The following is a 13384-nucleotide window of genomic DNA, read 5'->3' as shown; positions in this document are numbered from 1 at the left end:
AAGTCAAAAATCAAAATGAATGTCTTAATGATTTATTTTATCTGCTTCTATTAGGAGCTTCTATTAGGAACTTTTCTCTGATTTGTATAAAAGAAATAATTCCAATCTCCAACAAAGTTCACACCTATATCAACCTATCTCCTTTGTTAAGGTAGCAATTATGGCTTGAGTTGTTTAATGTTACTCGTACAGTTGGCTATCTCAAGTTCTCAACCACAAGGATGAACTCATCATTCTTTTAGATCAATTCTAGTATAGTGCACCCGAGTTTATATCATTGTGCCGTTACATGTGGGAAATGATTGGTACATTAATCTTTGACATAACAAATATCAATAAATATTTTCCTCTATACACAGATAACAGTGCAATCCAACTCAGTTACATTCATATATAATAATTTAACCGGGGAATAACAAATAAGTCGATAACATTCCTCAATATGTAATTATGTATCGCCCTTAGGCCTTAGCTACCGTAATCGTGTGTGTATCGTGCACACGTTATCAAGCGTACACCATACACCCGCCCATAACCGCACCGCAACCTCTCAGCAACCATTGTGGGTGTAAGCAAACCGTTTTATGTAGTGTCTTCAAATTTGACTTCCCCCCAAAATTTATTTCCTTCTTCCCCAGAGAAAAAAACAGAGAAAGATGAGCATCGCATCAAGAGCACCAATCTGCTCTAAACTCCTTCGATTACTCAAACACCAAAACCCTCAAATTTACGCCTCTTTCCTTCACTCATCCATCGAAAAACCCTACAATGCTGAACCACCTAAAGTAGACTCTTCATCATCTTCTTCAATCGTTACTCAAATCGTCGAAATCCTCAAATCCAACGACAATGAAAACTGGAAGACAAACCAACAGCTTTCTAATCTTCTCTTCTCAGATTCTAATTCCCTCTCCTCCAATCACATCCTCCAAATCACTCGTCGTTTGGGCGATTCTTCAACAGCCCTCAATTTCGTCGAACACCTTCGCTCCAATTCTCCTTGCCCAGATGATAATCTGCTTTCTTCTGCATTTCAAGCTGTTTTTGAGCTTGCTTCTCGAAAACCCAGTTGGAAAGAGAAGCTCTTCGACCTTCTTAACACTTCCAAAGAGATGGGTGTTCCTTTGACGGTTAATTCTGTTATTCTTTTCATTCAATGTTTAGGGCGGGTTGGAATAATTGAGGAATTAATGATTATTTATGATGAATTAGAATCCCAGATGAAGAATACCCATGTTCGGAATGTGGTGATTGACCAGCTCTTTAGAAACGGGCGTTTTGATGATGCACTCCAGGTGCTCGACGATATGCTCCAACCAAATGTGAATTTCCCGCCAAATTCAAACACTGCTGCGATTGTTTTTTCGGTGATGTTGGAAGCTAGGAAGCATGGAAAGGGGTTGTCTTGGGAGGAACTTGTGGAGCTAGCGTTGAAGTTTGGCAGACACCGCGTGTTTCCTGATACTATTCTGTTGACGCGATGGATTAATGAACTCTGTAGGACTAGAGAGATTGACCTGGCTTGGAAGCTTTTGTATGCTTTCATGGAATTGGATGGACCTGTTGAAGTTGCACCATATAATGCTTTGTTGACAGGTTTGGCAAAAGACCGCCAATTTAAAAGAATGGAAGTATTATTGGAAGATATGCTTGCGAAAGGCATAAGTGCTAATGTTGTGACTCTTGGGATTAGTATCAATCACCTTTGCAAGTCTTTTAAGATTGATGAAGCGATAAATTTGTTTGAGAAAATGAGGAGCGGGAAGATAGGTGCTCACATTGAGCCGGATGTAATAATCTATAATACTCTTATCAACGGGCTATGTAAAGCTGGTCGTACAGAAGAAGGTTTAGCTATGATGAGAAAGATGATCTCAGAAGGTAAATGCTCCCCTATAAGTAGCACTTATAATTGTCTGATTGATGGATTTTGTAAAGTTGATGAGCTTGAGAGATCTCTTGAATTGTTTGATGAGATGGAGAAGCAAGGAGTTCAACCAAATGTTGTTACTATTAATACTTTAGTGGGTGGTATGTGCAGAGATGGTAAAGCTGGTAACGCGCTCAAGTTCTACCGTCAGATGGAAGGAAAAGGGTTAAAAGGAAACAAAGTAACTTATACTACGCTAATTAGTGGTTTCTGTGGTGTAAATAATATCAATAAAGCAATGGAGTTGTTCAAAGAAATAAGACAAACATGTGCATTAGATGCCATTGTGTACTATAGCCTGATCTCTGGTTTGTCCCAAGCAGGGCTTATGGATGATGTTGAGTCAGTTTTATTCGAGATGAAAAGTGCTGGATTTCTCCCTGACATTCGATGTTATAATGTGATGATCAACGGCTTTTGCAAAAAGAATAAGTTGGATAAAGCTCATCAGTTGATGGAGGAAATGAAAGAGGTTGGACTTGAACCTGATAGTATCACCTACAATACTTTGATATCATATTTCAGCAGAACCGGGGACCTGAAACCAGCTCGCAGACTGCTTATACAAATGGTTGAAAACAAGATTGCTCCTACAGTTGTCACATTTGGAGCACTAATCTATGCATGTTGCAGGGCAGGAGAGCTTGATGAAGCCATGAAAATTTTTAGGAAAATGAGTTCATCCACCAGGACTCCTCCCAACACTGTAGTATACAATGTCTTAATAGATGCTCTTTGCCAGAAGAATGAGTTGGGGGAAGCACTCTCTCTTTTTGAGGACATGATAGCCAAAGGCGTGGGCCCAGATTCAAGCACCTTCAATGCTTTATTCAAAGGCCTACGAGACCAGAATAAGCTTGATAAAGCTTTAGAGCTTATGGGTAAAATGACTGAATTGGCTTGTCATCCTGACTATATAACCATGGAGGTACTCACTGAGTGGCTTCCTGCAGCAGGCGAAGATGATAAACTTAAACAGTTTGTTGAAGGATACAGGTGACTGCATAAAGAGTGGTTTTCTGGTAATCAGAGGTTATACTTCCCATCTTGTAAAGGAAGTTGCTTAACTAGTCCCTCTTTAAACAAGTGGAACTTCAATTTTTTCTATTTACATCTAACCAAAAGATCTCTCCGGATTACATTAACGGTGTTAGTAAGCTGTATGAAGCCAAGGTACATGGTACGCAGAGAAAAAAGATGCTGCAACGTCGCTATTAGCTGCCTGTTCAACCCCCCCACAAATTACTGAAAGTTGCATTTCAGGCTCAGCTGATTTAGGGAGCTGAAAGCCAGAGTTCAAAGTCCCGTTTTCCTGAGATGACAGAGTGATTATACCAACATTTCCTTTGGGTTGATTGTCAATCATTCAGCAGGGGAAACCCTTATCTGCAATGAGCACAATTTAGATGTATCGGTTTTTATTTTATATGAAAAGGACTATTTTTGTGCTGCAATCCAATAACCTAAGTCTGAAATACTTTCTTCAACATAATACTTGTATTATGGAGAGAATTTTGTTTGGTTTTATTACATGGTACTGAGTATGTAATTTTACTTTAAACTTGTTATTCATTTCCCTTACGACTACATATAGCACATTCCATTCCGATCCTCCTTAGTCAATTTCCATATTTAAAAGCTACTAGACAAAAGACTATGGTGGTTTCAAAAGAGGAATGTGGAATGTTCACATCAAGTTGAAGGTAGGGAATTTCAGAAATTAAAACCCTATTGAATTACAGAACTGGTATGCAGTATTTGAAAAGTTACTGCTTGTTTATAGTTTCATTCACCAAAATTGGTACTGTAATGTCTGTAAATGGTCTCTGCTCTGCTCTAAAAATAAGGCCTACTAAATTTTAAAAATGTGCAGAGTTTTCAGTTAAAATTAGGCAGTAATTAGGGTTGTCCTACCAATTTATCCCCCAAAACTAAAGAGGAAAAAGATGGTGACTGTCATTGGAGATTGAGAACCGACAGCTGTGAACCATGTGTTTCCACAGATTCCATTCGATGGTCCCAAAACTAGCAATTTTTACATTAAACTATCACCATCCCTCTTAAAGCATTTGATAAACTAATTAATTTATTTACAGTAGAATAAATAAATAAATAAAATACCCGTTTGACAATGAACTCCAAAGCTAAAAAGCAACTTATATTTAATTCTCGCTCCATTCACAAATAATAATCCTCTATAATATGTCCTTGACTCACAATCTTTTAATGGGTTTACATAACTCTAAAAGTCAACATTCGATAGCAAAAAATCAAGTTAGTAAGCTGCTAGCAAAGTTTTGAGCTAGTTTTGTATGAGTCAAACACTAATTTAATCGAATAAGTGAAGAGGACAAAGCGTAAGAATACATTTCTTGAAAGAGCACTGAACGAATAAATAATCATAGTCAATCATAAATATAAACGCACCATAACGAGAAGTAAGACAATCATCGTAAAATGAAAGAAGTATATATACCGGATAATTAACTTTACGAGTTTTATTGCTAATAACTACCACTATACTACTATTCCTCTTCCCTTTTTTTTTCCCTTCCTTCACAAAAACAAAAGAATAACTATAAGCATATGCACCCCAACCCCATCCCTCTTTTTTCCTCTACAAGGTTCTTTCTTCTCTTGCTAACTTTCAATAGACCATTCCCATTACAAATCAAAAAAAAAAAAAAACCACTTTAGTTGAGAATAGAGATTCTACCAACTAAAAGTGTTTTCTAAATTTCTCTCTCCTCCTTATCTCTCTAACTTTTGGATTACTGTTAAATCTCCACTACCTTACAAATCCACAATGCCATTGTGACCTTACATAGATTCTGACAAATAGTGAGCATTTTTCCCACCTCCCCCCTCCAAAAAAGCACAAATAAAGTAAAAATAATAAATTTAAAATAAAATAAAATAAAAGTTGACCGAATTAAAGTGGGAAGGCATCATGTCAATGAACCAAAAGTCAATCCCACCATCATCAACAACCACTAGAATTCCTCCCACCGGAAAAAATTAATAAAAGTCAACGTCTACCGGAAAAAGTCAACTCCCTCCGGCAGCTGCTGCCGTACTACTACTATTACTTAACCAAGGAAATTCCGACGACGACGGCGAAAAATGATCTGAAAAACAATCACTCCCATCTGAGCCACCGTCGATTTGCTCAAATCCCACATAGAAATCATCATTAAGCATTAAATCAGATAAAGCCATCTCGCTAGTATCTTCTTCCTCTTTGATCAATTCATCTCCTTCAGTCTTTGACTCTGACTTCTCGGTCAAAGGAGAGAGACTTGCGGCGGAGGGTGACGAGCAAGTGGGCTGCTCCGGCGGTGTTCCGGTGGTAGTAAGTGGTTTTTGACGGGTACTTCCGGCGAGAGAGTTTCTGTGTGTTGGCATAGGATGATTGTGTTCCGAAGTGTAGGTGACTATGAACATTTTAGGGTCTGATCTGTTGCGCTCTACTTGTTTTCTGGCTAAACATCCTTTTGAGCTGCTACATCTGTAGTATCCCCTGTTGTATTTATTTTTGGAAATAAAATTCATTAGTAAAAATTAAGATAAAATTGTAGCAAATAATTGAAAATCAGAAAAATGATTTTTGGTAGGTGAATTTCTATTAATGGTTGGTTTCATTGAACAAGGACTACTTTTCTGGTTTCACCTTTAAAAGTAAAGAATTTTGGAAATGAGCTGAGATTTGATGAGATTCTTGGAGTTGTGTGTTGAGGAATTTGCTTTGCTTTTAAAAGCAAATAAAGAGTTTGAACACAAATTCTTTAGCTTATCACAACATGTTATCATTATAGGTGCTTTAGCATATGCTTAACGGAACACTTTGTAAATTAATCGAATGAAAATGGAAAGTGTTGAAAACTCGAGCTAACCGAGGGGGGGAGTACTGACTTTTTTTTCTTTTTTCTTTTTTTTTTTTTTGGAAAAATCAAGTAATATAGAAAGAAACAAAAAGAAAAACCACCTTGGATATGGAGAGCCTTTGATGGGTTTCTGACCATATTTTCTCCAAGCCCACATATCAGAGGAAAGACCTTCTGCTGGAACATGACACACCTTCTTCATCAAATTCTTCCTGTATTACAACAATCAAAACAGAACCCATTAAAATTGACACCAATCTACTAAATGGGTACTCCTCAAAATCATATTTTTCTCGTGAGAAATTAATCCAAATAAAACCAACCTTTTCTTAGTTCTCTGAGTTTGAGAAGCATTATTTCCAGCGATAGAAGGTGAAGAAGTTCCAAAAATGACATGAGAAGGCTTAATTAATCCTCGAAGCTGCGTTTGTTGTTGTTGATGTTGATGTTGTTGTTGTTGTTCGACAATTCCAAAAGATCTTCCAGTGATGACTGAAGAAGGCGAAGATACCGGAGATGCCAACGAAGCCGAGGAGAGAGACTGAAAACTATTATTGTTATGAATAGTGACGGAACTATTTGCAGTAGTTGTAGTGGTGCAAATCAACGGTTTACATATATCCTGCAACTCAAACGACGTCGTTGAGGTGCAAGGCTCAAAGGGATTTGAAAATTGAAAAAGAACACCACCACTTCCTCCACCACCACCCCCACTCGTTGTTGAACAAGGCGATGTAGAAAAATACGGCTCTTGCTTTGCCGGTTGTTGTTGTTGCTGCTGCTGGTTATGTAGTTGAGGAAGAGGGATGAATTGCGAAGACGACGACGACGGGGGTGGCGGCGGAAGTGGTGGAGAAGGTTCTAGATCCGCCGTGGTGGTGGTGGTTGTAGTGGTGGTGGAGCAGCAGCTTCTGACAACGGCGAGTAGATCCCAATCTGGAGGGGTTTCCATGGATGTAATGAAGAGAGAGAAATGGAAAAAAAACAGGGGAAGAGAGAGAAAGTGAGAATAAAGAAGGAAGGAATGAGAGAATGGAGACAAGAGAAGGCGCTGACTTTTGGAAGGGGTGGGGGATAAGAAATCAGAAAGATAATTACAAAGAGTGGAGGGTAGTGGGATGGGATTTATATATATAAATGAAATTTTTAGAAAAGGACATTTTCAGTTTCAGCTCTCTATTTTTTTAAGTTGCATATTTTTGACGTTTATGGGTTGAATTCTCTATTTTTTTTTTAAGAAGAGTATATTTTTTTTATTTTTATATTCTACTATACTTGTATAAATTTTCTACCATTTTTTCTCTATTTATTTTGATTTTTTTTCAATATCATCGGTTTACATAAGCTCAATTCAAGTGATTTATGAAAATGGAAAGGAAAAAAAATCTTTATCAAGAATATTTGCAGTTGTATATTGTATATAATAAATGAAAATTATTCTCATTTAGACTAAACTATTCATGTCCTAAAAACATACACTGTATTGTAAAATTAGCATTACACTCATTTAGTATTATTGTATTATTGTTTTTATTTTATTTTTAAAGATATTGTATTATTGTATAGTATATAAATTCTTTTTTTTTTGAGGGAATTGTACAGTATATAACTGGTAACAAGAAGACAATTTTTTTAAAAAAGAAATTATTTTTGTTGCCCTTGTGTATTATTTATATTGATAATCATATAAAAGGACAGAATAATAAATACGAAGTACTTATGTATTTTTATTTTCAATACTTTGTGATGTATTGTCGATTTTTATAAGAAAGAAAGAATACTCATAATAAATACGGAGTGATAATACTTGATAGTCGCATAGAAAAAAGAATATAGATTATTTACATAATATGGAGGAATAAATATAAATACAGTAGTAAAAAAAAGTAAAAATGAACAAGTGGTATTGTGGAGTACGTGAAAAACCAGGGTGGTAATGGGGTGGGGTTGACTTGAGAAAATGTCAAAGGGGGGGCTGGATTTGCGGGAAGAAAAAGGAGAAACGCGGCTCAATGTTGTTATGTTAAGTTTTGGGGTTTTTAACATTTGGTGGGTCCTACTGCTGCTCGTGAGTGACTAAGGGGCGTACCGACAAAAAGAAAGTGACCTGGGTCCCACTAGGGTGCTCTTGTGACCCGAGGCTGTAATAGCCCTCCCGTAACTAATAGACTCATAGTGGGAGTGGGACACGCGCATTATTGGTTTTTTTTGAGATTTTTGGTCCGATTTTGTTTTAATCTAATTGACTCTTTAACTAAACTTAATACGAGTAGTGTACTTGTACAAAGTTATAAACCAAACCACCAATTGTTTCACCACACGGCCCAACCCAAATCAAAATATAAAGATTTCAATGTCTAAATATATACACTCAATGGCGGATTTTGACACAAAAATTAAATAAAAATGGAGTTGATAGGTCATGTTTGACTCGAATTAAATCAAATATACTCTTATTTTAAGAGTGTTAATGAAAAAATTGTATTCGGATAATATTCGTTAATTTGAAATTAATGTTATTGCATTACATCTTATGAGTCTGGATACAGCTCATACAAGTAATATTAATGCTATCTCATTACATCTTATGAGTCTGGATACAGCCATACAAGCAATATTTTATATGGAAATTAGATTATACCATATTATATATTTTCATATATAATTAGGTTAATTGAACTTTTACACTAAAGTGCATTTAAACTGAATGTTAAATTGCTACATGTATCTCATTATTATTTAACTATACATTCATCTAGTGGATATCTCTACATAAATAAACCTATGAAAGAAATAAAGGATCGATATCTTGGTGGGTATTAATGAGATTGGCCTTGTTGTTTAACTATATGATAACAGTCATAACACTCTACAACTCTTTGACTCTTTGCATTGAACAAACAATTGTGAGGATTCAGGATGAATTAGATGAGTTGTCATTCAATTCATGAGTATGTGTATCATGAGTATGTGTATCATCCAAGGGTAATGTACTGTAAGATATTAATAACCGTTATTACCTTCATTTGTTTTTAAAATTTTATTCTTATGTTGATCGCATTATTGTTGATTAGTTGTTACATGATCTTCCTACAATTTTATATACAAATTAAGTATATTTTTACGTTACTCATGTTAAGTCAAAGACAACTTAAATTTCAAATCATGCCAAGAATTTTGACTACTCAAACTAACATGGCAAATAACCAAATTCAACCCCATACGTTCTATACTTTAAACAATCATATTTTAAAAGCAAAAATCATGAGAGGTTATAATAACAAACTATCTTGACATAGCTTGACGACGTGCCAATCGTTTTTGAACTATTTCATTTATAGATTTATTATATTACAAACCTAATAACAGAGTATAATAAAAAGTATAGATATTTTTGGATAAACCCAATATTTAAAAACTACTCAAAGTATCTTAAGTGGCATTTTCCGTGACACTTGGAGTTCAATAAAAGCCAAAGGACATTATTAATAATCTCAATAATTTATATATATTTTATATTTTATTATTGTGTAGCCAATCCCCTCCACCAACCGAAACACGTAAACTTGTAAAATATGGTAATTATCGGCCCTTTTTCCATGCGATCCATATATTTTAATGTGAAATGTGCTACCCTGGCAATTGTTGCCATGGTCAATGTTTTTGAACTAATATTCCCAATATTTTATTTTACCATAATAAGAAAGTTTTATTTATAAAAGGATGGATGTCCATAAGGATTAAATGTTTTTATCATTAAAATTTAAAACGAAGAACGATTATTAACAATCTTATATTTTAAGTTATTGTACTGCGTAAGCAACTAGCATCGTAATGGAAGTATGAATTTTCTTTTTCTTAAATAAAAAAATATATGATTTATGGAGTAAATACTATGAAATTAGTAGATATTGCGTGTGTGTATATATATAATACTCACAATAATTTGGCATGCTTATAATTTTTCTAATTAACTTGATCCGAATTACTTAAGCTATCCTTGTATTGCTTATCATCAGTAATAAATTTTATGAATATGACTTGAAAATGACGAGGTTCTATGTGAACTTGATCGAGGGTAACACACTAACCAATGAAGGGATGAAGATTTTCTTTCATCTAACATTGATCAACTTTAATTTTGATTTCATTGTAATTTTAAATCTATCACCATACCTCATTTTCTTTTAAAAATATGTAAAACCCATATCTAGTAGTACAATAACATATGAATATATGATGAGTAATTATGTAAGACTTGTGTTGATTATATACATTTCTAATTCGTATTACACTATAGCATGTACTCCATAGTGTGTAGATAACTGTATTATCATAGTTTTAATAAATAATAATTAGGTTAGTAGATTTTTGTTGTATACTTGTATAGCTATATATTTATTTTCTAAAAAAAAAAATGAATGAGGACCAAATTTCCTTAATATAACTTCGAATTTCATAGAATAAAGTTTGGTTTTCACAAGTTGCTTGACTTTTCGGAATAATCTAGTCACAATCGGATATCACATGCATGGTGCATGATCAGCTCATCCATCTTCTCTTATTGGCCCATGATAGAGTGCTTTTTTTTTTTTTCTTTTTCCTTTTTTTTTCGGGGCAAACTAGCTGGCAATAAGCCAATAACAAAGTAGCAAACTAAACTTTTTTCGCAATGCGTTCAAATTTATTAAAAAAAAAATACCCTCCAAAATTGTCCATTTTATCTTCACTAAAATTGCCAGCAAGAAACAACTTTACTAGTCTATTTATGCCAATGTTGACGATTTTTTTGTGTGAATATGTAGGGAGGTAATAGTCTTTAACAAATTAAGTTCTACGGAGTAGCAATTTTCATATGACTTGATTTGTCTAGTTAGTTTATTTTAGGTCAATTTATGTACTTTTAGCATTTTGCCATTTTTTCACCAAGTTAATATCGTGGCTTATATACATGATAATATACCTTACCCTTGCTGAATAAAATACAAGAAGTTGGATTGATAATTGGTTAAATGAGTTTTATGATATAGTTAACGTTGACATTTGCGATTGTCTATGCATATAGGCCTTATTCAATAACGAATTTTCAAGTAAAGCATTAAGATAAAAGTGAAATGTTTAATTGGAAATATAGATTGTGTTATGTTTTTATAAGTTGCTTATTTTGATTAACCACTAGTCTACTTCCAATAGGTATTATTCTCTAAGCTGTAATTCATATTGACTTGTTTTTTTTTTTTGGTGTTTAGAGAGCCACAAGGGCGGGGGTGAGAATCGATCCCAAGATCTCTTGGAATCGGGAGGGAAGCTCTAACCACTTGAGCTACCCCTCACTCTCATTCATATTGACTTGTCATAGCTTATTTTGCCTAATAAATTTTAAATGTAGCTTATTTTATTTGAAATGAGTAAAAATAAATTGAGGTTGTAATAGCCCCAACCTTGTTCAAAACTGGAAGTGAATTATCAAAATTCATGAATATGGAGTATAACTTAAATTTTTTTTATATTTTTTTTACTAGAGTGAATACTAGAATATCTAAAATTAGAAATGATCAACGTTTTTGAATCAAAAAGTTATAACAGATTAACCACAATAAAATTCAAGGATACTTGAATTTAAATTATCCGTCTTTTACATATGAACATTCAGGATAATTTATTAAAAATTATACTACCTCCGGTTTTTTTGTTTTTTTTTTTTATTGCAATTTTGGAATATTTTATATACCCCAAATAATACCCCAAATTTGCAACTATAAAAAAAATCGGAAGTAGTATAAAATATGTACAAATGGTATCATGTTTTTTGGAGTTAAGCACAAATTCAGGTACTCAATTCTACTTTTTTTCACCGTTTAGGTACTAAAATTTTTTTGCTTTGCTTTTGGGTACTGAGTTAAGAATTCCGGCCAAAACAAAAATTCAGCCTAAGAATTCAGTATCTTTGGTTAAAGAATTCAGTACCTTGGTTAAATGAAAGTGGGCCCCACCCGATTAAAAAAATGCGCGGGTCAACCCTTTTTTTCCCTTTCTTATTCTTTATTCCCCCTTTTGCCCCTTAATTCTTTCCATTTCTGGAAATATTCGTTGCGCATAAGTCGAAGAACACGAGCAGCTACATTCAAATCTGGGGAAAACGACAGCGAAAACCGCCATTTTTTTGAGGTATGCTTACTTACTCATGGTTTTTGTTGTTAATTTGATATAAATTTTGAATTTTCTGCCCAATTGATGATGGTAATTGCGACTTAGGGTATTGCATTTTTTGGGTTTTTTTTAATCGAAATCAAAATGTCGATTTCTTGTGTTTTTTGTGTTAAGTTTGTTGATGTGTTGTTGTTTGTTGTTTGTTGTTGTATTAAGCTTGTGTTCTTGGTGGATGTTGATTGCATGTTGATTATTTATGCTCTAAGGTTTGATTTGTTGATCATTTTTGTGCACTAAAACAGGGGAGGTTTTGGTGAAATTGTGTATGTGTGATTGATGATGTTGTGTGTGTTTTTCTTGTGCAGCAGCAGCAGGGAAGAACCTAGCAGCAGCAGGGGGGAGAACCTAGCAGCAACTACTTTTTTTTTTCTTTTTTTTTTAAATCTGGGAAAACCTTGTTGAAGAATTTGTGCCTAAATAGACATGGTGAATGAACCTGTTTTGATGATATTTGTTGCTGGTATACTGCTACAACTTCTGTGTTAATGTTTTTGTTTTTTTTTTTTTTATTGAAATTGAATCAGGGAAAATCGTTTTGGATGAATTTTGGTTAAGAAAATAAACATGGTGAATCTTCCCTACAGTGATGCTAGTGTTTTGCAGGTGTTTGCATGGCATTTTTTGGCCAAGTTCATGCCCCTTTAAATAGAGTAATAACGGCTAGTTTCTGAGTCAAAGTTATTAATTTTTTTTTATTTTTAAAATATTAATTTTTTAATTAGGTTTGGTTAGTGATGAGTTAGTGGTGAGTTAGTTCACCTGAAAATCACTTTGAGTACCCAAAAGCAAAGCAAAAAAAATTGAGTACCTAAAAGGTGAAAGTTAGAAGAATTGAGTACCTAATTGTACTCTTAACTCTGTTTTTTGGCATAAAATATATAAAAATACGGATTAGATTATTATGGAATTTTCAAACATTCTTGCTTAGCCATAGAACTTGAAACAACCACATTATAAAACATAGTCGAACACGTACAACTGTACAACCATAAGCATAAGTTAAGCCTCTATCGTTGTATGCCTGTATCGCATTTTTATTAAACAAAGAAACACATCTGCATCTGCTATAAAGTTGAAAGTTGTAGTAGTGAGTGCATGAGTTTATTTATGGGATAAACACGAAAAAATGGTGGATCACTCAAAAGAATGCGCGTGGTATAAGTGAGTTGGTGGGAGCTAATGTTAGGGTGTGACCCCCAAAAAATGAGGGATGCATGAATTTTAAAACTGACGGACAGACACATGGCGTTGCAGATATTTATGGGCCCACGCGCCTTGCGTTTGAGGCGTGCACTGTACACTACCAGTAGCTATAAACTATATGGAGGAGGATCCTAAATTCCTTCCTACTCTCTCTTTT

At 34.3% G+C, this 13384-nt stretch overlaps 2 protein-coding genes across 2 annotated transcripts; one reads left to right on the top strand and one right to left on the bottom strand.

The window, feature by feature from the left end:
- The first annotated feature begins 514 nt into the window (after positions 1-514).
- On the top strand, positions 515-3491 carry LOC110714493 (pentatricopeptide repeat-containing protein At5g28460-like). The gene has a single exon (XM_021893021.1). It carries the CDS (start codon positions 657-659, stop codon positions 2928-2930), a length of 2274 nt encoding a protein of 757 aa, XP_021748713.1. The 5' UTR covers positions 515-656; the 3' UTR covers positions 2931-3491.
- Positions 3492-4383: 892 nt separating this feature from the next.
- On the bottom strand, positions 4384-7329 carry LOC110714254 (WRKY transcription factor 22-like). The gene is made up of 3 exons (XM_021892752.1): positions 6138-7329; positions 5916-6026; positions 4384-5450 (listed from the first exon to the last, which is right to left on the bottom strand). The coding sequence occupies exons 1-3, from the start codon at positions 6764-6766 to the stop codon at positions 4979-4981; spliced, it is 1212 nt and encodes a 403-aa protein (XP_021748444.1). The 5' UTR covers positions 6767-7329; the 3' UTR covers positions 4384-4978.
- Between the last annotated feature and the right edge of the window lie 6055 nt (positions 7330-13384).

The sequence above is a fragment of the Chenopodium quinoa genome, unplaced genomic scaffold, assembly GCF_001683475.1.
Source record: "Chenopodium quinoa cultivar QQ74 unplaced genomic scaffold, ASM168347v1, whole genome shotgun sequence".
Lineage (NCBI taxonomy): Eukaryota > Viridiplantae > Streptophyta > Magnoliopsida > Caryophyllales > Amaranthaceae > Chenopodium > Chenopodium quinoa.
Note: the sequence above shows the minus strand (reverse complement) of the source record. Positions and strands in the feature narration are given on the sequence as shown.

Coding starts and splice junctions, on each gene's coding strand:
- LOC110714493 (XM_021893021.1), top strand. CDS start 657: ATGAGCATCGCATCAAGAGCACCAATCTGCTCTAAACTCCTTCGATTA.
- LOC110714254 (XM_021892752.1), bottom strand. CDS start 6,766: ATGGAAACCCCTCCAGATTGGGATCTACTCGCCGTTGTCAGAAGCTGC. Junction 6,027..6,137: donor ACTCAGAGAACTAAGAAAAG/GTTGGTTTTATT, acceptor GTTGTAATACAG/GAAGAATTTGATGAAGAAGG. Junction 5,451..5,915: donor AAAGGCTCTCCATATCCAAG/GTGGTTTTTCTT, acceptor TAAATACAACAG/GGGATACTACAGATGTAGCA.